This window comes from Catharus ustulatus, chromosome 4 (genome assembly GCF_009819885.2).
Source record: "Catharus ustulatus isolate bCatUst1 chromosome 4, bCatUst1.pri.v2, whole genome shotgun sequence".
Lineage (NCBI taxonomy): Eukaryota > Metazoa > Chordata > Aves > Passeriformes > Turdidae > Catharus > Catharus ustulatus.
Window position 1 is genome coordinate 24,837,330 of NC_046224.1, and position 27,317 is coordinate 24,864,646.

Here is a 27,317-nt window from a genome sequence, read left to right on the forward strand (position 1 = left end):
ACCTGTGCATGGTGCTGAGACTGCCTGGCATAGAGAAAACAGCTCTGTCTGAAACCAAGGGAAGCTGTAGGGCATTCTGGCAGCTTGTGGGGTGGTAAGTGATGGCAGGCAACATGCTGTTGAGCAGGATCAGCTAAACACTGCTCATCTCTCAAGCCGTCTGCTTCTCTTGCTCTTTGTGAGCCTCTTCTCACTTCTCCTTTTCACGTGCTCATATCACCTCTCTTTTCTTTCCCTCACTTTCTCTCTCTGTGTGGTGCATGGCCCAGTGACTATAATCCATGATAACCCTCTATTCTCTCCTCTCTCTTCCTCACCACTTTTCTCACTCATCCTTTCTTCGTGTCTCTCACTAACACTCTGTTGCTCTCCCTGCCAATTTATTCTTCTCTTTCCTCCCACACTCTGTCCCCGTTTCATCAATCTCAGCACAGTCCTGTTTTTCACCAGAGCTGCTGTTTCATGTTTACTCCTGTGGAGGGAGGACGGGCAGGTGTGAGGGTAAGGTATCAGGTAGGAAGCAGAAGAGTTGAACTGAGACCTTTGGTGACCGTGGCTGAGTCATGTCACCCATCCCATGGCCCGGCACCTTTCCTTTAACATGGGAGCATCAGCTATGAGCAAATCTGCAGTGCTTAGAGGCTCTAGGGCAAGGCCTGTGATGCTCCTGGAAGTGGGCTAGAGCTGTTTGGGTGCCTGTGCAGTTTTTGTTTGTCTCTGGTTCCCAGCTAAGCCCTTGTGCCCAGACTGACATGATGGAGGCACGTTTCCAGCCCTGCCTGTTGTCCTATTCACAAACTTTCATATGAAATAGCCCCATGGGATGAAGCTGACAAGGCTCAGCTATGGAGTTGTGATCTGCAGTGACCCAGAGCTTTGTCCTTGCAAATCCCTGGAGACTAACAGCAACTCCTGTTACTGTAGGTGCTACCTTTGTAATCACACTGATTTGCCTCCCCAGTTCCACCTTTTTCTTCTTTTCTTCCTCTCTGCCATGCTGCTTTTCCACCTTTGCACACTGGAGCCTGCCTTGCCCGCTGGCTGCTGAGGGCTGGCCCGGAGCTGCCAGATGCTTGCACCTTCTCAGCTCTCACGGGTAGGAGTTGCTATGGGAAACAGCGAGAAAGAAAAAGTGCCTTCCCCAGCAGCACTAGGAGCCAGAAGTCTTCCATTGAGTGGAGAACACCCCCCTCTTGTGCTCCTTCCTCCCCTCAGCCCCCCTTCAGAGAGCACTCTGCAGAAAGCCGCCTTTGAAGCCCCTTAATTAGTGTCCCGTGTGTCCTGAACGGAGCCCTTCATTACCACCAGCAAAAGGCATAAATTGGCATGTGTTTCAGGTTTGGGCTCAGTGCCAGAATTTTGTTCCAGTCCCCTCCCTCCAAACCTCTCCAGCTTCCCCCCTCCTCAACACACGTGTGCACACACACATTCACTATCTCTCACCAAAAAACACACATACATGCCCACCCAAGGACCCTGCCAAATAAAAGATGTCCCCTTTCCATCAGCCCACATTTCAGAGAAAAAAAGAACAATGACAGAGGTCGCTCTGTTCCCTGCTTCCCCACGGCTTGCTCTTGGCTCTGCTGACCCTTCAGCATATGCAACTGCAGGTTGGGGGTCATTATCAGCCCCAGAGTATCTCTCACAGCCTGTGGATGTGCTCAGAGGGTGCTAATTAGTGAGAGAAGGGCTGATTAGGTTAGAAATGAAGTGTTTATTTTATCTTCCCCCTTTTTTTTTTTTTTTTTTTTTTGGTATGTGTATGTGTGTAAAAATATTGAGGCCAGATGGAGTCTCAGGAATCTGTATCCTCTGTATTCTGTCTCACCTCTCCTGCACAGCCTGGGTGGACAGGCATTCTGCAAAATCACAGCATTCCTGCAGAACACCAGCAGCCACCACACATTCCCTGTGGCTGTCATCGTTGGGATCGAACTGGACATCTCCTGTCTGCACAATATTTTGTAGAAGCTTTTCATATCTGCAGAGCCTCTCATCATCTCCATCACCTCATCTTTTCCAACTCAACCTTAGTGCCTTTGTTTCCCCCTCACACACTTTTTTTATCTCAGTGTCACAATTAGCAGCAGCCAACAGGTTACTGGCGTCATCAGGCTTTCAGTGACATGCCTTGTCTTTGCTGGTGTCTCACCCCAAATATGCTGTCCTCAGAGGAATCCTGCTTCACAGGCTCTGGCTCTTCCAGGCTGAAGAAATTCAGTCTATCTCTGCCACAGACTTTGTCCCTCCTTTGCAAAAATTGCAATAGAGGACCCCCAAAGCTGATTTGGACTCTGATTTACAGGAACTTCAAAGTCTCCATACCAGAGAAAACCATGTCCTTGTCCTGTTACCAGGCTGTTCTTCCTTGCACCTATGCTCCCTTCAGCCTGTTATGGACTGTGGGATAAAGAAGAGCAGATCATGGTAGGGCTGAATAGCAACTTTGTCTTGCTCCAGCACTGCAGGAGAAGCTTTGGGGTCATGAGGGGCAGTTGAAAAATAATTTCCTTCCTTCCACTTAACCTAAGTAGGTCTCTGGGGCCAATATTTCAGATGCAGTGGACATGGAGCCTTTCTCCAGAGGCCAGTGTTTAGGTTGAAGATACTCAGGTTACAGCAGGAGGAGAGGGAAGGAAAGAGGCTGTACTTAACTGTGCTCTACAGCTTGCTTTCCGGGGTGGGAATTGTGCTGGCAGACTCACGAGTTCGCACAGCTGGAGGCTGGTATCTGCAGCAGGCCAATTTATGTGACCTGAGGGCTCACTCTGATGTTGGCAATGAAGGCCACCTCTCCAACTGGGGATATCACTGTTGAGAAAGGTCTGAGTTTGTTTTGTTGATCAGCTTGGGGAGTGTAGGGGGGGCGGTAAGAACTTGTCACTACAATGTGCTGGAGGAGTGTTTGCAGGGAGGAGTATTTGCTCAGTAATCAAAGGGGAGATTGTGATCCCTTAGAATCACAGCTGACTGGGATATGTGGGTCTGACAGCAGAGGAGATCCTCTTGCTGACACCAGGGGGGACCTAGACTCTTAACTGCATTTCAGAGCCCAACCACAAAGTTTCTGGTGCAAAAGGGCTTTGTACTTATGACATAAGAAGGTCTTTTAGGATGGGAGAGTAGCTGGGGACCCCCAGCTCCAGGGGTGTACTTGTGGTGGGAGGAAGAGCCACATGTGTGTGCTGGTGTTCCTTGGGCTGTGTGCTGTCAGAAGGACTGCATGCACAACTGTTTGGCTGTTGCATGAGAGGAGGGTGTATTTGGGTACAATTCAGACCTCATTCCCTTTTCATCCCAACGGTGCTTTTTTACCATGTGGCTCCTGCAACAGCCAAACAAACAAACAAACAAACGCACACACATGGGAATCCAAACTCTCTATTACCACCACATTGCAGATGCAGCCTGGTTTGGCCTGTATTTCTCCCGTTGCCACAGCAACAGTAAGCCAGGGAGTAAATCAGAATATCCTCTCTGGTGCTCAACACCCCCATATGGCAAAATAAATGACAGCATGGAAAGCCTGGACTGTCTCCCCTACCTCTCCTTCCCAACTCCAGTTCAGCAGAGACCCTCCAGAGACCTCTCATATGCCTGCCAGACCCCAAGGAGATCACAAGGTTCCTCCACAGGGGATGAGGGAACACCACCTCTGCTGTGACCAGCAATCTCTCTTATTTCCTCCTCCAGTTGCTATGTCTCCCATGGAGGGTGATTAGGTCCGAATCAATGTTCACTGTTCATGGTCTCAGCTCAGCTGGCTTTTAACAAGATGAGTCCCATCAGCTCTACTAAGGACCAAACAGCATCCAAACCAGCCTTAGCAACCTGCTTCTTGCTTCAGCAAACTCTACTTACAGCTGGGAGAAACAGAGCCTCTGAAGAGGAGCAAAGCAATCAAAGCACATTTAGGACCAGGACTCCTGTCCAGCTGAGCTCAGAAATATGCTCGCTGGGACAGCTGCCAAAAGGGCTCCACCAGCTACGCTTTGTGTTGGCCTTGGGCACTTCCAAAGTCAGCAATGTGCTCAGGAGATGTGTCTGCCCAGAAAGGAGTGTCCTTGGGAGGAGAGGAGGGGCACTGCCCCTGAGAACTGGTCTGGTGCAGTCCTCTGGAAGCAGGGGAGAAACCAGACTCGCGTTTTCTACAGCAGCTCTTTCTATGTGTGCATCCTAGGTTGGATAATTCTAGGTGCTACTAAAGCCCTGGAGGATGACCTTCATCCCCTTTTATTCCAGCAGCCGATTAGAGGGTATCTGTCACTTGTGCCTCCCCCAGCTTTGGCTGTGACTTCCTTCATTAGGAATCTCATTCTGGCTGGATTTCCCCTGAGAATCCGATTTATGGCTCCCCAGTGATTGCTAATGTGTAAATACCATGTGCTTCAGTATGGCAATGTGAATGCCCTAGTGCATTGGAAGTGTTAACCCTTCAGCAGCTGAAGATCCTCTCCCTCTTGTGAAAGCTGCCTTGTTTGACAGGGAGAATCCCGGCTTGGGATCATAAGATCTCAGTCTGGCTCTAGGCATGCTTGCACATCGGTGCAGATGGGTGGGCCTCCTCAGGTTTCTGTGGAGGGGAAAGGATGAGGCAGGAGCAGCCCAAAGAAAAGGCAAAAAGACCCATTTCATGATTAAATGCTAGAGCACAGCAGCAGTGTAAAAATATACATATATCACAAGCCTTAATTAACACAGGCAAAGGGAAAAGGAGAAAAAAAAGCCACTTTTTAAAGGTTTCACAGAGACTATAAACTGGCAGCACAGAAAAAAATGTAATACATGCAAATTAATGGCATAAATTTAGGGTTACTTAACTTCACAAATGTTAACAAGCTCATAAAAAAAAAGTTATTCTTTCTCAGTTTCCTGTCGCTGTTTGTTTAATTCTCTCTCACTCTCTTTTTTAACTCTGTTGAGAAGATTATGTTTTCAGTATATTCCTCCTAAATTAATTCTGCCTCTCTCTCTTCCTTCTCCCTCCCTCCCTCCTTCCCTCCCTCCCTCTCTTGTCTTGGTCTCTTTCTCTGTACCTTCCTCTGTCTGCTTGCCTTCCTTCCCTGCCTATCTATCATATTCTTAATGTCCCCATCATCATAGTATCTACTCTTGGATACAGGACTGTCTCATTTCTCTTCCTATTTCCTTGCCTGGCTCTCCCCCGCTCACACCCCACCCTTCTTCACAGCTCACAGCCTGCTCCCCTCTTCTACATTTTTTTGTTTGTTTTGATTTTTCCTGGTTTTTTGTTTGGTTTGTTTGGTTTTCTGTTTGTTGGGGTTATTTGTTTGTTTGTTTTGGGTTTTTTGGGGGGCTTGGTTTTTTGATGGTGGTGGTGGGTTTGTTTTTTTTGTTTGTTTGTTTGGTTTGGTTTTGTTTGGTTTTGTTTGGTTTTGTTTGGTTTTGTTTGGTTTTTTTTCCTGTAGCAGTCTAGCAGTCAGTATAACTCCAGCCTGGTAATGCTATATGCAGCACTGCCAATTTCCAAACATGCATTTTTTCCCTGCCACTGGCAGACAAAAAGGCGAGGAGCAGATTAAGTGGTCTCAGGCTGAACTGCTGCTTTCCCAAGCATTTGAGTGGCTGTTTGTGCTGCAGGGTGCGTGGCTGGAGGCAGAGGTATGGGTGTGCGGGCAGCCTGGGCTGGTACACCACAGCCCCACTTTGAAACAGCTGCCACAGCTCCCCCGACACCCTCCCTTTATTCCAGGCTCTGCCTCCCCACAAAGGTGGATAATAAAGGGCATGACAGCTCCTTGCTGAGCCTGGGAAGTCATGAGCCCCTGAGGTCACCGTGTCTCTGCTTCCCGCATGTTTCTTGCTTTGCTTACAGATAAAACTAAGTTTAGAAAACTCAGGCAATTGCCAGTTTAGCTCTGCCAAAACTCATTTCTCCGGAAAGAGGACATATGCCTTTTGTTCTGCTTCTTTTAAAGCTACCAAGGACACCCCAAGTTGCATTACTCGTGACGTAACTTGTCCTGTCCGTGATGCTACAGCGTTCTGTTCTTAGGCTCTTGTTCTCGTTGCTTAAAGGGAAGATGGGTAAAAAAAAAAAAATTATTTTGACTTATGGACCAGACTGAGTCATAGGAAGACATCATTAAAAAAAAGAGGGGGTGGATATCATCATTTTTGGCCACAAGCCATCCTTGGAGCTTTCAAAGTCGCCTGTAAATATTACTGCCAGCTCTGTTTCAGTATCAGAGACAGCAGTCCTGGCCAATAGCTTTTCTCCTTAGTGGCCCAATTCAGTATTTCAGAATTCTGGAGGGAAGAGGGGGAAGCCAGTGTTTTATTCAACATAGCAATCTCAGGAACAGGGAGGTGAAATTACAAGCTGGAGTCCCCAGGCAGCAGCGAAAATAAGAAAATCCAAACAAGCAAAGGAAAAAAAGGGAAAAAAATTAATTTCTCAGAGCAAGAGGAAGGATGTTGGTGAGTGGGTAACAGAAAGGTTAGGAAGAGGAAGCACAGAGGGAAAATCTGTTGTGTTTGGAAGATGTGGGAGCCATCAACACAGATGTTGCAGAGGAAAACAATTGAGAAGCTGAATGGGACTTGCATGGGTTTACAGTTGGGTGCATGCTTAAGTGTGTTGCTAAATGGAGACCTGAATGGGTGAGAACAAGAAATAATCATGTGGGAGTCCCTGTGCAGAATCAGTCTCTGTCCAGATTGACATCACAGGCTTTCCCACTGATATAAATCATTGCTTTTCCTGGGTAGAAAATGAGTCAGGATGACTCCAGAGCTTAGGGTTTGGCCTATGCAGATTAAGAGGAGTAGTAAGGAATAAATAAAATACGGAATATGCAAGGGTGACTAAGGACTCAAAAGAGAAACAAAGAACTGTGGGGTAAGGAAAAGGGCCATGGTGAGAAACAAGGAGGGGCTGCCAGATTAATTGCTTTCTAGGGCTACCTGGACAGAGATTTAGGGGAGTAAGCAACATTCCCTGGCCATGAAGTACCTATTACGTGAGTAAGTGGGTAAGACATTTATGTGCCTGTAATAGCTGAGTAATGCTATTTTTTTTTTTTTAACGGTCCCTTCAGCCTGGAAACAGTCTGAAGCAAAGTTTGTTTCTCACTGAAAATATTTTCAGCACCTATGAAATCAGAGGCCCGATAACAATTGCAGCCTCCATGTACTCTGCTACTGACAGCACCGAAAGAAGCAGAGCAGAAATAGGTGTGGAAATAAGATGGAGAACTGGACTGAGCAAGAACAAGGGAAAGGGTGGGGGTTTTTTTTAAACTGAGCTGTCCCGTATTTTTGATTGCATCATAGCTTGAATTAGCTTTGGCCTACATAATTAAAATGGAGGATGTCAAGGTACCAGGAGGAGAAAGTATTTTGCTGGGTTATTTGCACGAATCATCTGTTTGCTGCACAGCTGCTGTAGGAAATGCAACACCATGAGTAGACATATATAATTGTAGAGATGGGGAATGAATAAACGTGTTTCAAAGAACAAGGAGAATTCTAAATGTCAGCAAAGGGGTATATGACTCACTCATTGGGAAAATACTATTATTGGATACGTAAGTAGGACTGTACAAAGCACTCAGAGGAGGGATGCTACTAGAAAAAAGAAGAATTAATAAATGAAGGTAACATTTGGGTAAGTGACAGTGAATGAATGAGGAGATGTGCTATAAGTGCCATGAGCTATCACAGGGCCTGGAGTGAAAGCAGAGAAAGTGCGGGGTTGAGGATGGCAAAGGATGAAAAGAGAGAGATCACGGACGATGAGGAGAAGCATTGCTGGAGACTGCTGAAATACAATGGAATGGATAAGTGTTTATTATAAAACTGCTTGGCTTTTGGCAGAATAATGGTGACAAAGAGTTTCTGTTCTACCGAGTTGGGATTAAGAAAATAAATGAGGTGGAACTCCATAGGAGGAGAGGAAATGGCTGTGCTGAGGAGGCAGGAGGAGGCCCGGGACACAGCTGGAACTGGCTTCTGCAGCGGAGTGCTGGGCTGTGATGGACATGTCGTATGGAGGAATCCCTCCCTGTTTTTGAAAATGAAAAAAGGGTCTTTAAGTGTAACAGATGATATTATATAGATTACAGACATGGCTGAAATAAGCAGTGCAGGACCAAGGCATTTTGCCTGCATTTGAGCCAGGCATTGAGAATAATTAACTAATGCTCCTGGTGCAGTCAACAACAAAGTTGCAGACTTCTTGAGTCCAGAACATAATGAACTTGAAACCTTTCAGTTGCCAAATCCTGGACACCATTCCAACAGACCCATCCCACATGTCTGGCTGGTCATCCTCACAGCCTGAAATGCTGTGTGGTAGCACATCTGCCCAAACAGAGACTGAGGAGGAGTCCAGGCACTTCTGTGAATGGATCAGTCCCATTTACAGCTAGGGCCAGGGGATCTCTAGTCCCAGAGGAGGAGATTTCCACAGCCTTTAATTCGGGTCCAGCTGGGAGCAGTTCTTATTTTGGTTTTGGAACCCTGAATCCACAGCAAGCTGCTTTTCTGGCTGCCTTGGGTTGATTGAGTCGGTAGAGAGACAGATGTAGGTGGATAATGGGAAAGGGGGTGGTAAGTGGCAGAGCTGCTGCCTGAGCGAGAGGGAAGGATGCCGTGTAAGTACTGCCAGTCCCCATTCAGTGAGCAAGTGGTGAGTCAGGGGCAGATACTGAGTCAGCAAGAAGGCGGACGGGTAGTGGGTGGGTAGAGCACCCTGGCTAACAGTGCAAACCACTCAGCTGCACCGTTGCACTCAGCTCCCTGTGGCAAAGGTGCATGCAATGGTTCAGGCTACTGCAGCCCAGTTTCTCCCCTCCCCATGAAATTCCCTGTGCTGTTTTTCTGAGTCAGTGGGGCTTCAGCGAAGGCTCCTGACCATTTCCTCTGGTGGACATGTATTTTACTGATGTGTTTATGAGCTTACTTACAAGCACTGCTTCTCTGTGAGGTGTGGAAGTAAAAGAAGGGGAATGAAAACAGCTGATGAAGGCAGAGAGAGCCCTTCAGCCTGTCTCACCCTGAAGATACTGCTCATGCAGTCAGGGAGCTGGTGAAATGTAGGAGGGGGAGAGAGAAAAGAAAGAAAAATAGAAATGAGGTAGAAATGAGAGTGAGAGAGAGAAAATATTTGAGAGATGAAAAGAAATTACCATACGGCAGGATCCTGTTATTCAACCTAATTTTCAAAGGACTGCAGCTGTCGCACTGAGATAATCTGTTAATTATAACAGTCATTGTGTTTTGGCAATGGAAGAAAAAAACCAGGCTCTAAACAAGGCAAGGTAGTGGGGAAAAGAGAGGGGAGGCACGGTTGTGTCAAAATGCATGTCAGATGTTATCTTGAAATGTAGGTGGGCGAGCCGGCCGGGAGGAGGGTCCCTCCCCAGCGGGGCTGAGCTGTGCCACTGCCTGCAGGTGGAGGATGGAAAAAGGTGGAAGCATTCCTGTGGAAACATAATGCCCTGTCCAGTGTGAGCTACTTCTCTTGCTGAATCCAGGCATGCACTGACCTGAGGAAGAGCTTTGAGGGGCTGAGGGTCTCACTGCCAGTGAGAAAATCTCTCTCAGGTGGCCACCCAGGACAAGGGTGGCTGGAAGGTGAGAGAATGTTGACGGATGCTTGAATGCTGATGCCCGTGCCCTGTAGGAGTTTGCAGGCCTGGAGGTGTCCTACACAGGGCAAATGGCTGCCCATGCATGTCAGGAAGTGATTCCTTAGGCTCTGAGTCCCCCCTGTGACTGTAGTGTTCTGTAATTCAAGGACCATGCCCTTTTCCTGCTACCTGCAGGTTAGCATATTTGGCAGCACTCTAAACTGGCACTGCTGGGTTGCTGGGGATGTTTTTAGTATCCAGAAATACCGGACGTATTGGTTTGGAGTGAGGGCATCTCTCAAACAGCTTCAGGCTGTTCATAGTCAGACTGGTGAGGGCCAGGACTTGTTGAAGGAAAAAGGATACCAAGGCCAGCACAGGACAGCAGAGGTATCACAATGACCCTGAGGAGGTGGGGGGATCTTTGCAGTGACACCACATACAGCCCAAGGATTTCTCCCGATCTTATGATGGACATGCTGTTATGATGGACAGTGTTCCCTGCCTGCCACATGCTCCCAGAGCCTACAATCCTGGCCTGTAACCTGCAGCAGCTCACACACGCTCATGCAGAGCTGCCATTCCTGTGCCTTTGCCCCTCAAAACCTCACAGACAGCAGAGGTCATTCCTTGTCCCCTAGAGCAGCCCCTCCACCGTGCACATGCACAGAGCCTGCCCTCACACCCTGCAGTGACTCACGTCAGGACACACACACAAGGAGCGTTCCCACCCCTTTCCCTACAGCCCTTCTCCCCAACACACACTGGCTGTCTCCATGATCCCTGCACGCCCACATGCAGCCTGCACTCCCACCCCGTCCCCTGCAGCGCCTCTCACACAACCGAGCACTCCCACCCCTTTCTCCGCTGTGCCTGCTGCATGCCAGCACACATGCACGCAGGCATAAACTCACAAACAGCCTTTGCCTGGCTCTCCATGGCAATTCCTCCCTCCCCAGGAGCCAGCACTGATTTAGATGACTAAACCACATCCACCCCCAGCACACATATCCACCCCATCACCTACAGCGACTCCTCCTCACACGCACCCCCTCCACCTCTCACCCCTGGAGCCCACAGAGCCACAGCTTTCTCTATAGTGGCTCACACCCATTCCAGTGCACCAGGCAGAGCCAGTCCTGCTGTCACACTCCCTATGGCAGATCCCTACAGAGAGTCACACAGACCCCATGCTCCCTCCCCATGGCCAGCAGGAATTATTTCTAAGCCTTTCTACAGCCTCCTGTCTGGGCTCATGGCATGACAAGGGCAGTATGTTTCCCAGGCCACCCTCCCCGCTCTGGAGGGAGAGCACTGAAGGCAGCCTTATTACTGATAATTTTTTTGTGGAACCTCTGTCTCTTGACATGCTCTACCTGGAGAAGGCTGTTTCCCAAGCCTACCCCCATGTACTCGCTTCTGTGGATTGCTGCTTCAGGCTCGCTGGGTGGAGCTGGCTTGATGCAAATCCTCCTTAATCTTCAATAATCATATTAATATAAAAGGTAACCATTTCACTTTGGAAAACAAAAGTGGCTTTCTGGCCTGCCAGGGAACCACAGTCATATGAAAGACCTTTCTGCCAGTATTTATCACTCTAAAATAAGATTTATGCTTCTAAAGCTCTCTCTTTCATGCTTCTGAGCTGCTTCATTTTTCTCCCTTGAGCCTTCCCATTCTCTCTCTCTTGCTGCCTAACAAATTAGGCATCTAATCGCTGTTGGGGAGGCGCAATGGGAGAGCAGGGGCTTTATATACAGCCACATGTTGGGTTTTTATCATGGTTAGTATTTAAGCTGTTTGTACCAGCAAAGATTTGGAGTCAAGGCAGCGTGTCTGTTTGAGCCTGGGTGTGAGAATTTTTCCTTCTGAATTTTTCCTTCCCATGCCCCAAACTGGCCAAAGGGCAGGACCGCAGAGCAGCATGGTCTTGGGGCGGTACTGCAGCCTGTGTTTCATCCTTTTTCCTTTCCTCTCTGCAGGGTCCCATCCTTCCTGGTTGGAATTTGAGCTTTGTGAGCATCCTTGCAGTGGCGTCCTGTGAGAAGCAGCTGGGATCTTGTTTGGTTTCCAGTGTCTTGCTGGGATCCTAGTGGTTTGGGCTTCCAGATGTCAGGGACAGCTGGAGTTTGGGAGCTGCAATCTTCCTCCCATTCATGGCAGGGCCAGCCCAGCTCTCAGAGGAATGAATTTTCTACCTGCAGGCACTGTGGATTTGTATAGGGTTAAATGAACCTGCCCAGAGCTGAAGCATGAGATTTCTCTTACAACAGCACTCTGCCAAACTCACAGAGCCTCTAAGGTGGAGTGGACACCATTCAGCACGACTCATTGAAATCAGTTCAACTCCTGTAAGGTATAAAGGCTTTGTCTGGTTAGTGACATGCAATCACCTTTTGTCGCATGACTTTCTAGTGTGGCTGTACAGCTCCTTTGACCTCTGGATTTTTGAAGCTACAGGGCTGATTTCAAACAAATGTAACATTGGAATGGAACTGAGAGATGTTGAGATCTTATGTGTTCCATGAAAATAGGGGATAAATTAGAGAAGAGAGAACATGAGGAAGAAACCTTCATTAAAGCAAAGTGTTGTGTGAGCTCAGCTCTTGGTGAACATCAGAGAATCTACAGTAGAAGGCATTATTTCTCTCTCATGCACGCACAAATTTCTTCCCTGCCGCAAAACCACAAGTCATCAGCTTCCTGCTCCCTCTTCTCTAGGCCCCAGACTTGTCAGAGCTTCTGGAGCATCTCTGGGCACAGTCACAGGTTCTGTGCTGCATGACTTGAAGTTAACTCCTTCAAAAATTCCCTGGAAGCAGGGCTGAGAGGGAAGGGACTGCTGTCATGTAAGTGCCACAGCTGTGCTGCAAGCTTCTCCCACAGCACTGTGCTTCCATTAGAGCCAGGTGCAAAAGCAAGGATAATCTCTGGGTGGTGATTTGAGATGGCTGCAGTGATGCTCAGACCACTATGAATTACAGAAACTACCCAGCAGATAGGGAAAGTCCCTTCAAGTAAGGCATGAATTTTGAGTGTCTGGCATCTCTGTGAAAGGCTCTTCTTTCAGAAAGTAGTTAGAGAAATCCTGGAAGGACCTTAAAGCTGAGAAGAGGAGGCAGAGTCCCTTGGAGATAGTTTGTGCCCGAGGCCTGCCAGAAGCAGGCAGCACACTGAGCCGGGAAGAGGGATGATGCTCAGCTGCAGCATGAAGCTTAAGAAAGCAGCAGGAGCTTTGGCCTGGTTTCGGGGTGTCCCCAGAGGAGTCAAGAGTGTTTGGCAGGTTTTTAATGCATGCATTTCAAATGGGAGGCTCTTAGCACCGTTTAAGCAATGGCAGAATTAAGTGCTGGTTTTTCCAGTGCATGGGGCCCCAAGAGGACAAGGTTGGCAAGATCAGAATTTTAGGCCCAAATTGCAGCTGTGACTTTTCTGGTTGCCTTGGATTCTCTTTCAGTTTTGGTCCTTCTACTCCCTTAGGCCCCAGTTTGTCTCTGTGCATCCTATCCTGCCTCTCCATACTTTCACTGGCTGTATTTTATGCTGCCATCTCACTAGTGACATCAATTCTTTGTCAGCCCCTGTGCGAACTTGAGCTCCAAGTCAAAGGGATGTTTGTGGCCATCAACACCTACCTCCTGACTCAGATTTGGGACTCTTTACTCTCTGTTTCACCTTCCCTTCTCTTTTCTTTCCTCTGAACAATGGAACCATTCCTGTGGCCGCCTGCTCTTCTCCTAAGTGCTGCAGATAAATGCCAATAACATTGAGGAATCCATTAATAGACGATAAAGCAGAGGGAAATCAGTTGGGAGCTGATAGGCTGACTTTGTGCCAGCCAAGGGAGAGCACAGCTTTCACGGGTGCAATGTCACTACTGTTCCTTCATGTTCACACGTACATGAGGATGGCCGGGAGCCAAGGGCTTGTTGTAAATCTTGGGTGACACTGAAGGGTGTTGGAACCCTACAATGAAACAAGCCCAGCACATGGAGATGGCTATCTTGTACCTTTCATACAAAACATAGCCCATGTCCTAGCTTTTTCTCTTGCCCATAAGTTCTCTACAACTCTTGCATCCCCCTTCCTTGGCTCTCTGCTGTGCTGGACTTTCTTGCTTTCTCTGCCCACACTCCATCCCTGTGCCTTTTTGCTCTGTTGCCTGAGAAGCAAGAGAGGGAAACAGCCAACTCCCTTGTCAGCACCTTTCAGGCCAGCAAAAAGGACAGAGTGTTGCTTCCTAGTGCTGTTGGACTCCAGTGCTGTGTGATTTATGTTCTTTTGGCTGTAGAGAGTTACAGGAGGGCACAGTGCTGTCCCTCATTCTGGGCCTCCCTTTGAATATGCATTGCCAGGGTCAGGGAGCAGCTGCTCCTTAGAGAGCAGGGCATGGCTATGGTGCAGTTGGAGACCAGCACTTCTACAGCATTGCTGTAGCAGGGACTGATAGTGTTGGGCTGAGTTGAAATGGGGTTCTGGGTTGTGGGCAGGGGTGCAGTAGGCCATGGATTGGGCTGGATTCAGGGCCCTTGAAATCAACATGATAGTGGGGATAGAGGAACATTGAGGGAAGAATGTCTAGGTCTGTGTGTTTCTCATACATGGCTACCTTGGGGACCCAAGGGGACCAATGAGTTTGGCTTGAGGAGTGGCTTGACCCTTCCTGTGGTCTGTGGCTGAGGCAAGGCTACACAGCCCAGGTGGGAGGTGGACACGAAGCAGGAATTTCTGCATGGTCCCCTTGGTTTTGGCAAATAGAAACGATAAACACCACCTCGGTTTCCATCCAGCCCTAACCCTCCCAACTCTTTTCTTTCCAGGCTACTAGGACATCTGCATTTCCAAACCCTCTCTGTCCTGCCTGAGTGCAGCTCTTTGAGTGGGATGGGGTGGCTCTCAGGGATTGCTGGGGTTGCTGCAGAGGAACATGGTCCTGGCCTCAGAGTTTCTGTCTGTGCACCATGAACAAGCTACAGCTGGCAATGGTGCCTTCAGCACACCTTTTGGAGCAATCTGCCCTACCAGAAGGGGACAAAGCAAGGGGGCTGGGATGTTCCTGTAGAGCTGGATATTGTGCAGAGTAATTGGGGAGGTGAGACAGGCAGGCCAGAACATAATGCTCAGAGAAGGATGCTGGCTAAAATCTCTAATCCCTAAATCTTTCCACTGCTTGCTCAGGGGCTGCCCTTGGCCTCTGCCTAGGGTGGGCATACTTTGGGAACCAAAGTGCAAAAAGCTTGATAGTATCTGCCACTCCTTTGTTCAGTGGAAGAAATCAGGTGAAGTGAAGGAACATTAGAGAGGAAGGTAAATGGACAGAGATGATATGGGGAATTGGCTGTGTCTCTGCATGGAGTCACCTCTGGAAATGGTGGAACAAGGCAGGGGACTGGCACTGAGGAATATCAGAGGCCTGTGGGTCCCAACCTGTGGAGAGCCAGATGTGCCTCCTATCTGATGCATCTGGGGAAACAGTGTCAGGAAATTATTTCTCATTGGATTACCAGGCTGAGAAACAAAGCAACAGACTGTAAAAACCTCTGCCTTCTGCTTCATTGCTGGCTGAGGCAAAGCTGAGGCAGCAGCTGAAGGCCATCATATGACAACCATAAGTGACATGAGTTTGGTGGCCTCAGACAATGAGCTGTGTGAGGAATTGAGTTTTTTTCTTTGTCTTTTTCATTGGTCTAGCTCTTCTCCCCCTTCCCTTCTCTGTCTTGGCTTTACTTTTTGGATTATTGAATATTTAAGTGTTTCTCTGTGACACTATCTCTGATCCCTTAATCCAGCTGGCCTGGTAATTCCACAGACCCAAATCAGCTCAGATTTCTCCACAGACGTAAGCCTTGTTCCTCAAGGGTTCACTCCTCCTTCATTTATCTTCCTTCATTTTATTTCTGCCCTTTGTGTCTCTGTGCTAGAAATTGGTTCAGCTTTTGCAGCAAAAGCTTCAGTGATATCTTTAGTGAGCAGCTTCCCCCCCAGAAAAAAGGGGCAAGAGGGGATCTTTATTTTTCATTAGCAAAGAATCATTTTCTCTGTTTTCTTTAGTGTTTCCTTTCTCCTCAAAATGGAAAAAAAAAAAAAGAAAAAGAAAAAAAAAAAGCAGAGTGCCCACATGGTTTATCTGCTGTATGAAATTATTTCCTCTGTGCTGCCTGAGGACATCCCTGCCAGGCCCCTGTCTCAGCACAGGGAGAAGAGTTGAAGCTGTAGCTGGAGAGAAAGGTGCTCCAGGCTGTGCTTCACAGTCAGAACCAGGAACTTGCCCAGAAATACATTTGTTGGGGTTTAACAAGCAAATGTGACTTTGTCTGCAAGGTGTGTTTTCTTACAAAGGGGCAGTGTTATAGCCCCCAAGGAGAGGTAGTAAAGTATGAAGGTGTAAACTGTGCGCCTCTCTTTGGTGGGGGGTAGATGGGTGATGTGCTTCAGATTAGGAGTTCTGGTGTTGGGTGAGAGACTGGAGGCTGGTATTTGACACACTGCCTGCTCCTCAGCCCCTCACTGTGCTCAAGCCAGACTGGTTCACCTCAACAGCCTTGTCCATGCACCAAGAGTCAGGAACAATTTTTAGAGCAGAAGTGGTCACACGTGGCTTGAATTATTTATCCCTCTTGCATCAAGGAAAGAAGGAAGGAAAGGAAAAAATGTTTGGCTTTTTTGGGGGGGGCAGGGGGAGAAGCTTGTCTGCATTTTCCTTGCTTCATGCATTCTGTGTACATCATTTTCAGGCAGCTGAAAATTCATGGCTTTGGCTGTGCTTGGGGCTTGCCTTTGTTTACACTAGGGGTTTTGAGCCCCCGCAGTAACAGCTTTATGTTTCCCACTCTCCTTTCCCTTCCCCTTCTACTCCCACGCCACTGCCTTCCCCCAGGTCCCTGGCTGTGATCACACTGTTTAAGGGAGCCTGGATACCCTTCTGCATATCCCTGATATGACATTATACATCGTGAGGGTTCCCTCCTCAAAGGCTTATCAGCACGGCAGGCAGTACCACACCTCTCTTGCTTGCACCCCCCTTAATGTGTCTCTTCCCCATCTCCCTCTTCTCATGAAACATTGCTGTCTACACACTTATCTCAAAGACCCTTCCAAATGATGCCTCTTCTTTTCTCTTGTGTTTTCTTTTCCAGATTCCAGTGACAGATGGATCTCTCTTGTGCATACTTGCTCTTTCCTTCTTTGTATTTTTGTTTTCGACATGTTTGATCTGAAGCTCTGAAGCTTCTCAGAGGGAACCCAGGAAAGAAGGAAGAGAAGGAGTAGAAACCAAGGGAGCGTGAGCGACACAGGAGGCAGCTCTGCCTTGTTCCTCCAAACCACACTGTCGAGGGGCGGGGGAAGACTAGAGGGGGGAAGACTTGGGTTTGTTTTGGGGTGGGTGGGGGGTGGGTGGGAGGGGAGAAAAGTGGAAAAAGTGTGTGAGTCGCTCATGAACATCAAAGAAGATTCATTATTGTTGGCCTGAATTTTTGTTTAGAAAAGAAGCACAAGGTAGTTCCCTTCCAAACCAAACATCCATGGTCATAGCTTTTGGGTGGTCCAGAAGAAGATTGCATGTGTTTTCCTTTCTCTATGCTCCTGGCTTGAACCAGAGGGCAAGAAGAAATAATGGTGATGACATCTGATAGGACTGGAGTGCTCATTCCCTTCCATTGCTAAACCCCAGTTCCTGTCCCCTTGTTTCTTTTTGCTGTTATCCTGAGATTTGGTGTTGGTTTTTGTTGGGGATTTCTTTCCCCCCATCCTGATGAGGGCACCACTGCAGACCATGCTGTGCCTGGGGTTGTGGGCAGCTGCCCTGCTCTGCTTGTTTTCCCCTGGCACCGTGCGAGGTGACTGCTGGCTGATTGAGGGGGACAAAGGGTACGTGTGGCTGGCCATCTGCAGCCAGAACCAGCCCCCGTATGAGACCATCCCCCAACATATCAACAGCACGGTGCATGACTTGCGTCTGAACGAGAACAAGCTCAAAGTGGTGCTGTACTCCTCCCTCAACCGCTTCGGCAACCTGACTGATTTGAACCTGACCAAGAATGAGATCTCCTACATTGAGGATGGAGCTTTCATGGGTCAGTCAAACCTTCAGGTCCTACAGCTGGGCTACAACAAACTCACCAATCTGACAGAGGGCATGTTGCGGGGCATGGCCCGTCTCCAGTTCCTCTTTGTGCAGCATAACCTAATTGAGCTGGTCACCCCTACTGCCTTCTCCGAGTGCCCCAGCTTGATTAGCATTGACCTGTCATCCAACCGCCTCAGCCGTCTGGAGGGCAACACTTTCACCAGCTTGAGCAACCTGATGGTGTGCGAGCTGGCTGGCAACCCCTTCAACTGTGACTGTAGCCTCTACAGCTTTCTTAACTGGCTGGCTCTCTTCAACAATGTCACCAAGAACTATGACCGCCTCCAGTGTGAGACTCCACGGGAATTTGCTGGGTATCCGCTTCTGGTGCCTCGGCCTCACCACAACCGCAATGCCATCACCATCTTCCAGTCCATGTGCAGAGGGGGCACCATCCCCTCCCTCTCCAGGGTCAACCCAACTCCTTACACCCCTGACTCCCAGCGAGATCTGGATGAGGGGTCAGCCATCAGCCCTGGGGATTTCCTCTCAGTCAAGCCTCCAGCTTCTTCCACCACTGACTCTTCCTTCAGTCCCAGCATCAAGCTACATGATGTCACAATCACTTCTGCCATCCTGATGGTCACTATCCCCATGCCCTACAGTAAGATGTATGTGCTGGTCCAATACAACAACAGCTACGTTTCTGACATAGCAACTCTAAAGAGCAAGAAGGAATATGTCACTGTCAACAAGCTGAAGGCCCATACTGATTATACATTCTGTGTGGCCTCTATCCGCAACAACAGGCGCTACAACCATACTTGCCTGACCTTTGCAACCCGGAGTAAAGGCAGGGAGGATCCTATTTCCAGCACTTCCACCACTACACACTATATTATGACCACTCTGGGTTGCCTCTTTGGGATGGTCATTGTGCTGGGGGTGGTATACTACTGCCTGCGGAAGCGGAGGATGCAGGAGGAGAAACAGAAGTCACTCAATGTCAAAAAGACCATTCTGGAAATGCGTTATGGATCAGATATTGATACCAGTACCATGGTCCATCCTTCCCAGAAGCTGGGTGAGCCACCTGTCATTCCTGTCTCACGGATGTCCTCCATCCCCTCCATGATTGGGGAGAAGTTGCCCCCATCAAAGTCAATGGACGCTGGGATGGAGACTCCTAAAGTCACCACTAAAGGTAACTACATTGAGGTGAGGACTGGTGGTGGGGACGGGCTGGAGAGAACCCAGCGAGATGAGGACCTGAGGGAGCTTGACAATGGGCAAGGCTCAGCTGCTGAGATCTCTACTATAGCCAAGGAGGTAGACAAGGTCAACCAGATCATCAACAACTGTATTGATGCCCTCAAGCTGGACACAGCATCTTTCCTGGGTGGTGGGACTGGTGTTGACTCAGATATGGCCTTTGAGTGCCAGTCCATCCCAGCCGGTTCCTCGAGTGGGCTGGAGCGGCCCAGTTTTCTTTCCCCACCCTACAAGGAAAGCTCCCACCACCCTTTGCAGCGCCAGCTCAGTGCTGATGCTGCTGTGGCCAGAAAGACCTGCAGTGTCTCCTCTAGTGGCTCCATCAAGAGCGCCAAGGTCTTCAGCTTGGATGTGCCTGACCACCCACCACTCAGCAAGTCTGATTCCAAATACATTGAGAAGGGCAGCCCGCTAAACAGCCCTTTGGATCGTCTTCCCTTGGTGTCTCCGAGCGCCATCCACCACTTGGAGGTCAAGCCTTCTTACCATTGCAGTGAGCACCGTCACTCCTTCCCGGCCCTGTACTATGAGGAAAGTGCTGACACCCTGAGCCAGCGGGTGTCATTCCTCAAGCCACTGTCCCGGTCCAAGCGAGACTCCACGTACTCCCAGCTCTCCCCCAGACACTACTTCTCGGGCTACTCCTCCAGTCCCGAGTACTCCTCAGAGAGCACCCACAAGATCTGGGAGCGATTCCGGCCTTACAAGAAGCATCACAGGGAGGAGGTTTACATGGCAGCTGGGCATGCCCTGCGGAAGAAAGTTCAATTTGCCAAGGACGAGGATCTGCATGACATCCTGGATTACTGGAAAGGAGTCTCTGCTCAGCAGAAGCTGTGACTCTTCCTCACAAGGAAACAATACAAACCAAGACCCCCCTCCAACAACCAGAAAAAAAAAAAGCCACTTGACTGTGAAAAATAAACCAACAAAATACTCCTGACAAATACAAAACTGACAAAACCTTTTCTTAAAGTTTACAACAACTCTTACACACACACACAGACACACACACTCACACACAGACACACACACTCACACACACACACACACACACACACATGCCGAATTGTCTCTACTGTGTTACGGGGACCATTGTTCTGCCCACAGGTGGTTGGGAGGAGCGTCCTACTCTGACACTGTGGTAACAACGTTGGAGTGTGAGTGGGTGGGAATGGCCAGGGAGTGGGTGGCAGTGGTGGCAGTGGTGGCAGGAGAAGGGCAGGGATGGACACTCACGGGGCATGAAACTCAGCTGTGAACTATTCATCTTTCTGTTCCTGTTGAAGGCTGATTTTTCTTTTGGGTGGGAGGGAAGGACTTTGGTTTAGAAAGCTTCCTTGTCCACCTTGTATACCTGCTATGCCAAATCTTCCATCACTAACTTTTCCCTTCATTTTCTTTAGCAGTGGAGGCTTTTCTCTCTCTCCTGTCCCCTTCTAAGACAGATGGGAATTGCTGGAAGAAGTTCTCTCCCTTCTTTTCCTTTGCTCTTCCCTATCCCTCTCTGTTAAGGGTCTCTAGGCTTGAACTTCCCATCTAGATACTTCACAAATCTCCGTCCTCCTCAGAGGAAGGAGAAGAGATGTGAAGGACCAAGGCGGGTAGGACAACAATATAACAGGCTCTGTGCCCTTGCTGCTCTTCCTCCTTCCCTTCTCCTGCCACGTTGCTGCTGCTGAACACCAGCAATTCTGGAGGGACAGGCATTCTCCAGGCCTTCTCAGAGCCAGTTTTCTGCCAGTTGGTGGGGAGAAATGGGTTGTGAATGTTCTCTTTGGCACGGCAAACCAGGTCCTCAAGGACTGGTGGAGGAAAAGGCAAGAAGGCCTGGTCTCTCAGAGGTGTATAGGGTTCCCATCTCTCCGTGAGTGTTACAGGTCAGAGGTCCTCCTCATCACACACACCTATGCTCAGGCTGCTCTTGTGTAGTCAGTTTAATACTCTCTGTTCATGTCCCCCTTTCTGTGAGGAGAGGACCCGGAGAGAACCTCAGCAGAGGAAGTTCTCCATTAAGCTTCTGCTGCTCTTCCAAACTGATTTGCACCATGGGCTGTGAGGTGGGTGTCCATGAGAAGAGCATCATCCAAACTCCTCACTTCCAGGTGTATGTGAGGAACAGGATTTCAGTTGCTCATCTCATTGGATTGGCCTCACAGAGTCTTTCTCTTGTATAGGCTATGGACATTCTGGCATGCATAGGGGCCAGCCTAGTATGAAAACAGGAGCACAGGGAACAAATAGGATGTGAAAATGGGGTCTGGAAGTAGCCCAAGAAGGATGGCCTGGAAGAAGCTCCCTTTGTGTGTGCAGCTGTTCTGTGTGTGCAGGGATAGAGGAGGACATGGATGGCAGTGTTTCTTTGGCTGCGTAGAGGCCCTCGTGAGGCTGAGAGCAACACATCATCTCCTAAATCCTCCACATCCTCACAGGTGTGACAAACTTTTCTTAGGGATCCTTTCACATCTTGACAAAATCCCAGTTGCACTTGCTGGGTCCCAATCTCTGCGTCTTGGGTAGAAGGTCTGTCACAGAGTTGGGAATGAGCCTACTGCCCTCTCCACCTAGTCTTGTTTTTGAACAACCCAACGAAGCACAATCTTGGCACCATCTCCCTCAAGGTTTTTCTGCCAGGCACGTCTTTATGCAACACAGTGAGCCTCCTCTCCATGATCTGGCCAACACTTGACTGTAGTTCACCTCTATCAGGATGAGGGCCTATGTTGTGTTGGCCCTCCCTAAGTAGTTATTTCCTCTTTGAAGTGCTCCTCAGAAGAGCCGGTGTTTTTGGGGGCCCTGGGAGAAGGATGAGGGTATAGGAGCTTCTCTAGGAGTGATTTACATGCTGCATGCAGAGAACTTGCCTGTTATGTGCCAGGCAGTAGCAATGCCAGCTGTGAGAGCTGGCTTCTATGCCACAGATGACAATTTCACCATCTGTAAGTGAGGGGGAGTAGTAGGCAGAGTCTGGTGCTTGAAGACCAGAGCAGGTGTCCCCAGAGTGTAAACCTATGAAAATCTGTGGAGTTTCTTCCTTGTAGGGATGCTGATGGTAAAAATCCTAAGCCAGGTCCTGACCCCATTGCCTCAGACTTTTCACTGTCAGCCTGCTTTCCCACAGCCAATGAATTATTTTGCCTTGAGCCCAGAGGTGTTTGTGGGACTGACTCCACACTCCAACTCAACCCAGAGGAAGGGGTGTGTGTGCACACGTGTGTGTGCGCATCTGTGTGCAGGAGGATGAAGAGAAGTCACAAAGGAAAGTCATATCACTGCTGGCAGGTGTCCCTCCATGTTGAGAGTGTACAGCAGTCCCAAGACAGGTAAATGCTGTGAGAGACAATTAGGCACAACAGAGACCTCCCCAGCTACCACACAGAGCAGGCTCAGTGGTCTTCCAGCACAGCAACCATCCAAGAAGAAAAGACTAATGGCTGGGGCACAGAATTGGACAGGAAAAGGGGGATGACAGGCAAGGGGGGGATGGAGTCTTGTTCCTCTCCCCAACTCTTCCCTCCCTGTGCTTCTCTGCTGTGTGGTCTTGTAAACAGTTCTGCTCAGTCAATACTTTAAAGGGGAGCATTAACCTGTAGAGGTTTCTGTTTTTTCCCCTCAACACCTCAATGAGGCAGAAAAGAAAGGTCAGGGATACACGTATCATCAGGCCCTTCTTTTTTCTCTGGTGGGGGTAAGGCTGGATAGGAGGGAAAAACCATTTCTCTCCCAGCTGTAGCCCCCCATTTCAATCCATTGGATGAAGTTTGCACAAGATGGACTGTTCTGTGGGAGGAAGAGGGCAAGGAAGGGGAACAAAGTGTCTCACCTTCCTTCCTCCTCCCTTCTTCTTTGTCCTGCTCCCTCCCTCAGGATGAGGGCTCACAAAGTGATGTCAGCCCTGTTGGAGGAAAGCAGATTTAACGTTCTATTTGCATGACAATTTTACTGTATTTTTCTGAGCAAACACCTGTTGTGTATGTGCCAGTTTGTTGGAATTTAACCTCCTCCCTCCAAGTCTCTCCTGTCCTTGTCCCTGTTTTTTCTGCTCCTTTCATTGATCCCTGATGTGATTTTATGAGAGACTCCTACCAGTTTGAGAGGGAACATACCCCAAAGAGAACCCAAACCAATCACCCCATAGACCTCATTCCTTCTTCTTTCCAGTGTCCCCCTTTCCCTTGCTCCAAATGTGGTCTCTCAGCTGCTTTTCACGGTCACGTGTATAAAGGAGTATGTGTTATATACCAAAGGCCTGCTCTTTCTAGTGGCCATCATTTCTCCTAGTTATTGAGGAACAGGAGTGAGGCCTGTCAAGATAGATCATGTGAGAGAAATGGTCACCACCCTCCCTTTGAGCTGGTTGCTCTTTCCCAAAAAACAAGGTTATTCTTGAGGGAATGTGGACTGGTTTAGCTGAAGGGAAACCTCTGATACAGTGAAAACTTGATGTGGAACTGGTTACAATCACTTACAAGATCTCCCACCTCCTTCCTCTTATTGGTTGCATAGACCTTTGGATTAAGTAGGTCCTATGCATTCCCTCCCCTGGCTGGCCCTGGTAGAGGGCAGGGCATGATGAAACCTCAAAACCTCTTTGTTGGGAAAAAGTGTGGAGAGGCTGCCTGAATTTTCTAAGTTTCTATGGCTTGGCTTTAGTCCCTCAATGCTGCCTTCTCCCAGGGCAAAGTGGACCTCTGGGGCCAAGACCAAACCCTTTCACAGTTTATTTCTGCCTTGGTTACTGTTGGCAGAGAAAACAGGGGTTCAGTTCACCTCAGTGGAAATTGTGGAGGTTGAGGAATGAGTTTGGGTGCAGACCTGCCCTCTAGCCCCAAGAACAGCCTTGGGGAGAAGCCTGGGCTGGGGTCCTGCACCCAGGAGCGTGAAGGTGAGACTCTAGGCATGCTGTTCCTGTGGGGTAGAGCTCTTTCCCATATCTGCTGGTGCTGCCCCAGTTTATGCTGCAGTACCATGTTCCCTTCTCCCCGTCCCCACTCTTCTATGCTGAATAAATCCCTCTTGAGGCAGGTGTGAAATATTCATGACTGACAAATGAAGAATTATGTTGGGTTGAGGAGGCCTCTGTGTGTTTGCAATGCTAATCAGCCTGCCTTGCTGGAGGAGGCTCTGCCTGGCAGGCTTGAAGGAAGGAGGGGAAGATGCAGAAGGAAGGTGGAAAAGGAGCCGAGAAAGAGGAGGGGAAGACACAGTAGGGGTGAATAAGGTATGGTGGGACCAAGGAATGGTGAGGCAAGGAGGTAACAGGCAGAGGGAGATGGAGAAGGTGTAGAAGAGGGACAGGCTGGAAGGACCTGGGGAAGAGATGGCTACAGTGGAAAGAATGGCATGATAAAGGGACAAAGGGAACAGCAAGGAAAAGGACTGAGCGCAGGGGTGAAGGCTCTCTGAGAGGAGGTGGAGAGTAAGTCAGCAGTGCTATGATGAGCTGTGACCCCTCTCTGTAGGGCAGAGCTCAGTGCTACAGGGTGGGCAGGAGCTGGACCCAGGGCCCCAAAAGCACATTTACCATGCTTGTTGCTGACTGGAAAGCTCAGCTGCGTCAGGAAGGACACACAGCCTCTGGGAGCCTGGAGAACATCCCCTCCATCACCACCTCCTTCCGCACAAGCTGCAGTCCAGAAGAGCCTCATGGAGCCATGTCCTCTTGCTGGAGCCAGCCTGCTGCTGTCCCGCCATCTGAGCAGGAGGGAGGCTTGGTGTGGGACCACACATTGTGCCACCCCCCACCAGGCTATGGGGGTTTCTTTTAGGGCTGGTGGAGCCTGCCCCACCTCAGCCGTGCCCTGCTCACGCTGTCTGAGCAGGTGTTTTTGGGTCCCTCCCTGAAGAAGAGGCAGAGGGGAGCGTCTGTGGCGTCCCCCCTACCCACGCACGCATTCCCAGCCGTGTCCCTCAGCCGCTTTGGCCTTGTACTGTGAGGGGCGTTCTCGGTCTCCTCCCCTGACTGTCCCCCCACACGCCCTGGGGAGGTGGCCCCACATCTCTCCCCGGCCATCCTGCTCTGGGGCAGCTTTCTGCAGGGCTGCCCCAACCACCCGGTCCCTGGGGGGAGAGAGGGCATCCTCTGCCTGGCTTCTTCTTCTTCTCCCTCTTCCCCCACTCCTTCTCCTCCCTGCCTCTCCAGGGGTTAAATTCCCTCTTCCCCCCTTTCGGGTCCCCCTCCGTGTGCCCCATCCCCTCGTTCGGCTTGGCCTTTGCCTCCCCCCACTACCACCGCCACTGTGAGGCCTTGCTCTGGGGCGGCCTGTCCCCACCGCTGCTCTCCAGCTTCCCTGGGGGGAAGAGGAAGAGGCTGTCCGGGTCAGGCCAGGCCCTCAGGGCTGCTACGGCTGGTCCATCCACAAGCACAGCGTCTGGGGTGAGGGGGTGGGAAGGGGCGGGCAGCTGCCAGGCACACAGAAGGGGGTGTCAGCCCTTGAATGTAAGGAAGGGCCTGGAGGCAGCTGCTGGGACTGGCTCCTTGTGGCCTCTTTGGTGTTCCTCCTTCCGTAACAACCCTGTGACCCCCCCCGGTTGTGTATGGACAAATTTAAGTTGGAGTTATGTTCTTTACTTTCTTCTTTTTTTAAAAATTTTCTTTTCTTTTCTTCTTTTAGAATTGTATTTCTTTCTTGTTCTTTTCTTTCTTTTTTTTTTCTCTTTCCTTCTTCTCCTGTTTTAAAACTGAATGGCACGAAATCGTTTTTCCTCAACTCGGAGATTCCTGTATGGAGAAAATCAATTTCTATATTTGCAATAAATTTCTTATTTAAAAAAAAAACAAAACCAACAAAAAACCTAAAAAAAAATCAACAAGCAAAAACTATGAAAAGCTGCTTCTGAGTCCATTTGTTCCAGACTTGTCTGGTAGAGAAGGTGGGATGGGATGGGATGGGATGGGATGGGATGGGATGGGATGGGATGGGATGGGATGGGATGGGATGGGATGGGATGGGATGGGATGGGATGGGATGGGATGGGATGTGGTGGGGTGGGGTGGGATGGGATGGGATGGGATGGGATGGGATGGGATGGGATGGGATGGGATGGGATGGGATGGGATGGGATGGGATGGGATGGGATGGGATGGGATGGGAAGGGAGGTGATGGAGTGGGGCAGGGCAGGATGGGACAGGACAGAACAGGGTAGGGTGGGATGGAATGGGATGGGAGGAAACAGAGTATGGGTGAAACTGAGAGAGTTGGGTCAGGGCATGGGAAGATTCTTCCAGGCACCCTGTGGTCACCTGCTTCCCCCAAACACACTGCTTCTCTGCCCTTGGCTATTACCTGTTTTGGACATATCCTCATTTTTACCCAGTTGTCAGTTCTGTCATGATACCAGCCCTTTCCTGCACCAATCAGCACCCAGATTCTGCCTCACCCAGGGCAGGCAGACAGCTGTGCCCAGGTGTAAGGCAGGGCTTCCTTGCCCATTGCCTACACAACAAATCCTCTGTCTGAGCTTCAGAGCTCTCTGGAGAAAGGCAATCCAAGGCAAGCGATCCAGCCATGGGTAATGACTGAGCAATCTGTAGCCTAATCCACCAGCAGACATCCTGATCTCAGCTCTTCCTAAGCATCAATATTTAAAGTCAAGAATACTTCCAGCAAATCCATGCCTATTGGTGCATTTATACACATAATTAGGCCAATTTGTGTATGGTGACATAGCAGCCATTCCCTTGCATGTCTTGTCTCCTCTTTGCCTCCTGTTTCTTAATGTTTCTAGTTTCTCCTGAGAGTGGTATGGCTCCTTGGCTCAGAGAGTTTCTTTTTTTTTTTGCTCTTGCACATCCAGCTCTGATTAGACAGATCTAGCCATGGCTTCTAGGTTCCTTATTGAGTGTGCTCAGCTCACAGACTCTGCTCCTTGTGTAGCAAAGGATGGGAATAAATGGTTCTAGGGAGTTATGACTATGGACACAACAGCTCCTGGACATGTATATGCTGCAGTAGCTGATGACTCTTATGAATACTTAAATTGATTTGAGAGCAGACCTAGAAGTAGATGCTACTACAGGCAGATGCTTCACAGTCTGACATGCTCTCCACTGGACCTGGGAAGAATGACTGTAGGAAGGAATGGTGCTGTGTATCTCTGGAGGATGGACAATGGTGCATAACAAAGAGGAGCTCTTCTGGGATTAATCAGAGCTTCATCTGCTTGGTGGAAAGGTGGATGTTTCTGTCAAAGTGATGTTCCTGGCATCTGCATCTCTGCAGTGCAGGGATACAGGCCTTCTGAGACAGGGCATCTCAGACCTTGGGAGGAATTAATGCATAAATTATAAAGAGGCGTAATCTAATCAGTAGAGAGCCCCCATGCTGTTTATTTTGTTGCTAAATTAGATTTTGTCTCCACAGTCCTTGCATTTCAT

At 49.3% G+C, this 27,317-nt stretch overlaps 1 protein-coding gene and 1 long non-coding RNA gene across 5 annotated transcripts in view; both read left to right on the top strand.

The window, feature by feature from the left end:
* LOC116994866 overlaps positions 1 to 16,957 on the top strand; it is a 50,992-nt gene extending 34,035 nt beyond the window's left edge. For all 4 annotated transcript variants that reach the window (XR_004417606.2, XR_004417605.1, XR_004417607.1 and 1 more), the window contains one exon: positions 16,736 to 16,957. This is a non-coding gene — a long non-coding RNA (uncharacterized LOC116994866). The remainder of the gene's footprint in view (positions 1 to 16,735) is intronic.
* Positions 16,958 to 17,011: 54 nt separating this feature from the next.
* Positions 17,012 to 25,762, top strand: ELFN2 (extracellular leucine rich repeat and fibronectin type III domain containing 2). The gene has a single exon (XM_033057968.1). It carries the CDS (start codon positions 17,353 to 17,355, stop codon positions 19,777 to 19,779), a length of 2,427 nt encoding a protein of 808 aa, XP_032913859.1. The 5' UTR covers positions 17,012 to 17,352; the 3' UTR covers positions 19,780 to 25,762.
* The last annotated feature ends 1,555 nt before the right edge of the window (positions 25,763 to 27,317 follow it).

Excerpts from the sequence above, each read along its gene's own strand:
- ELFN2 (XM_033057968.1), top strand. The coding sequence starts at position 17,353 with ATGAGGGCACCACTGCAGACCATGCTGTGCCTGGGGTTGTGGGCAGCT.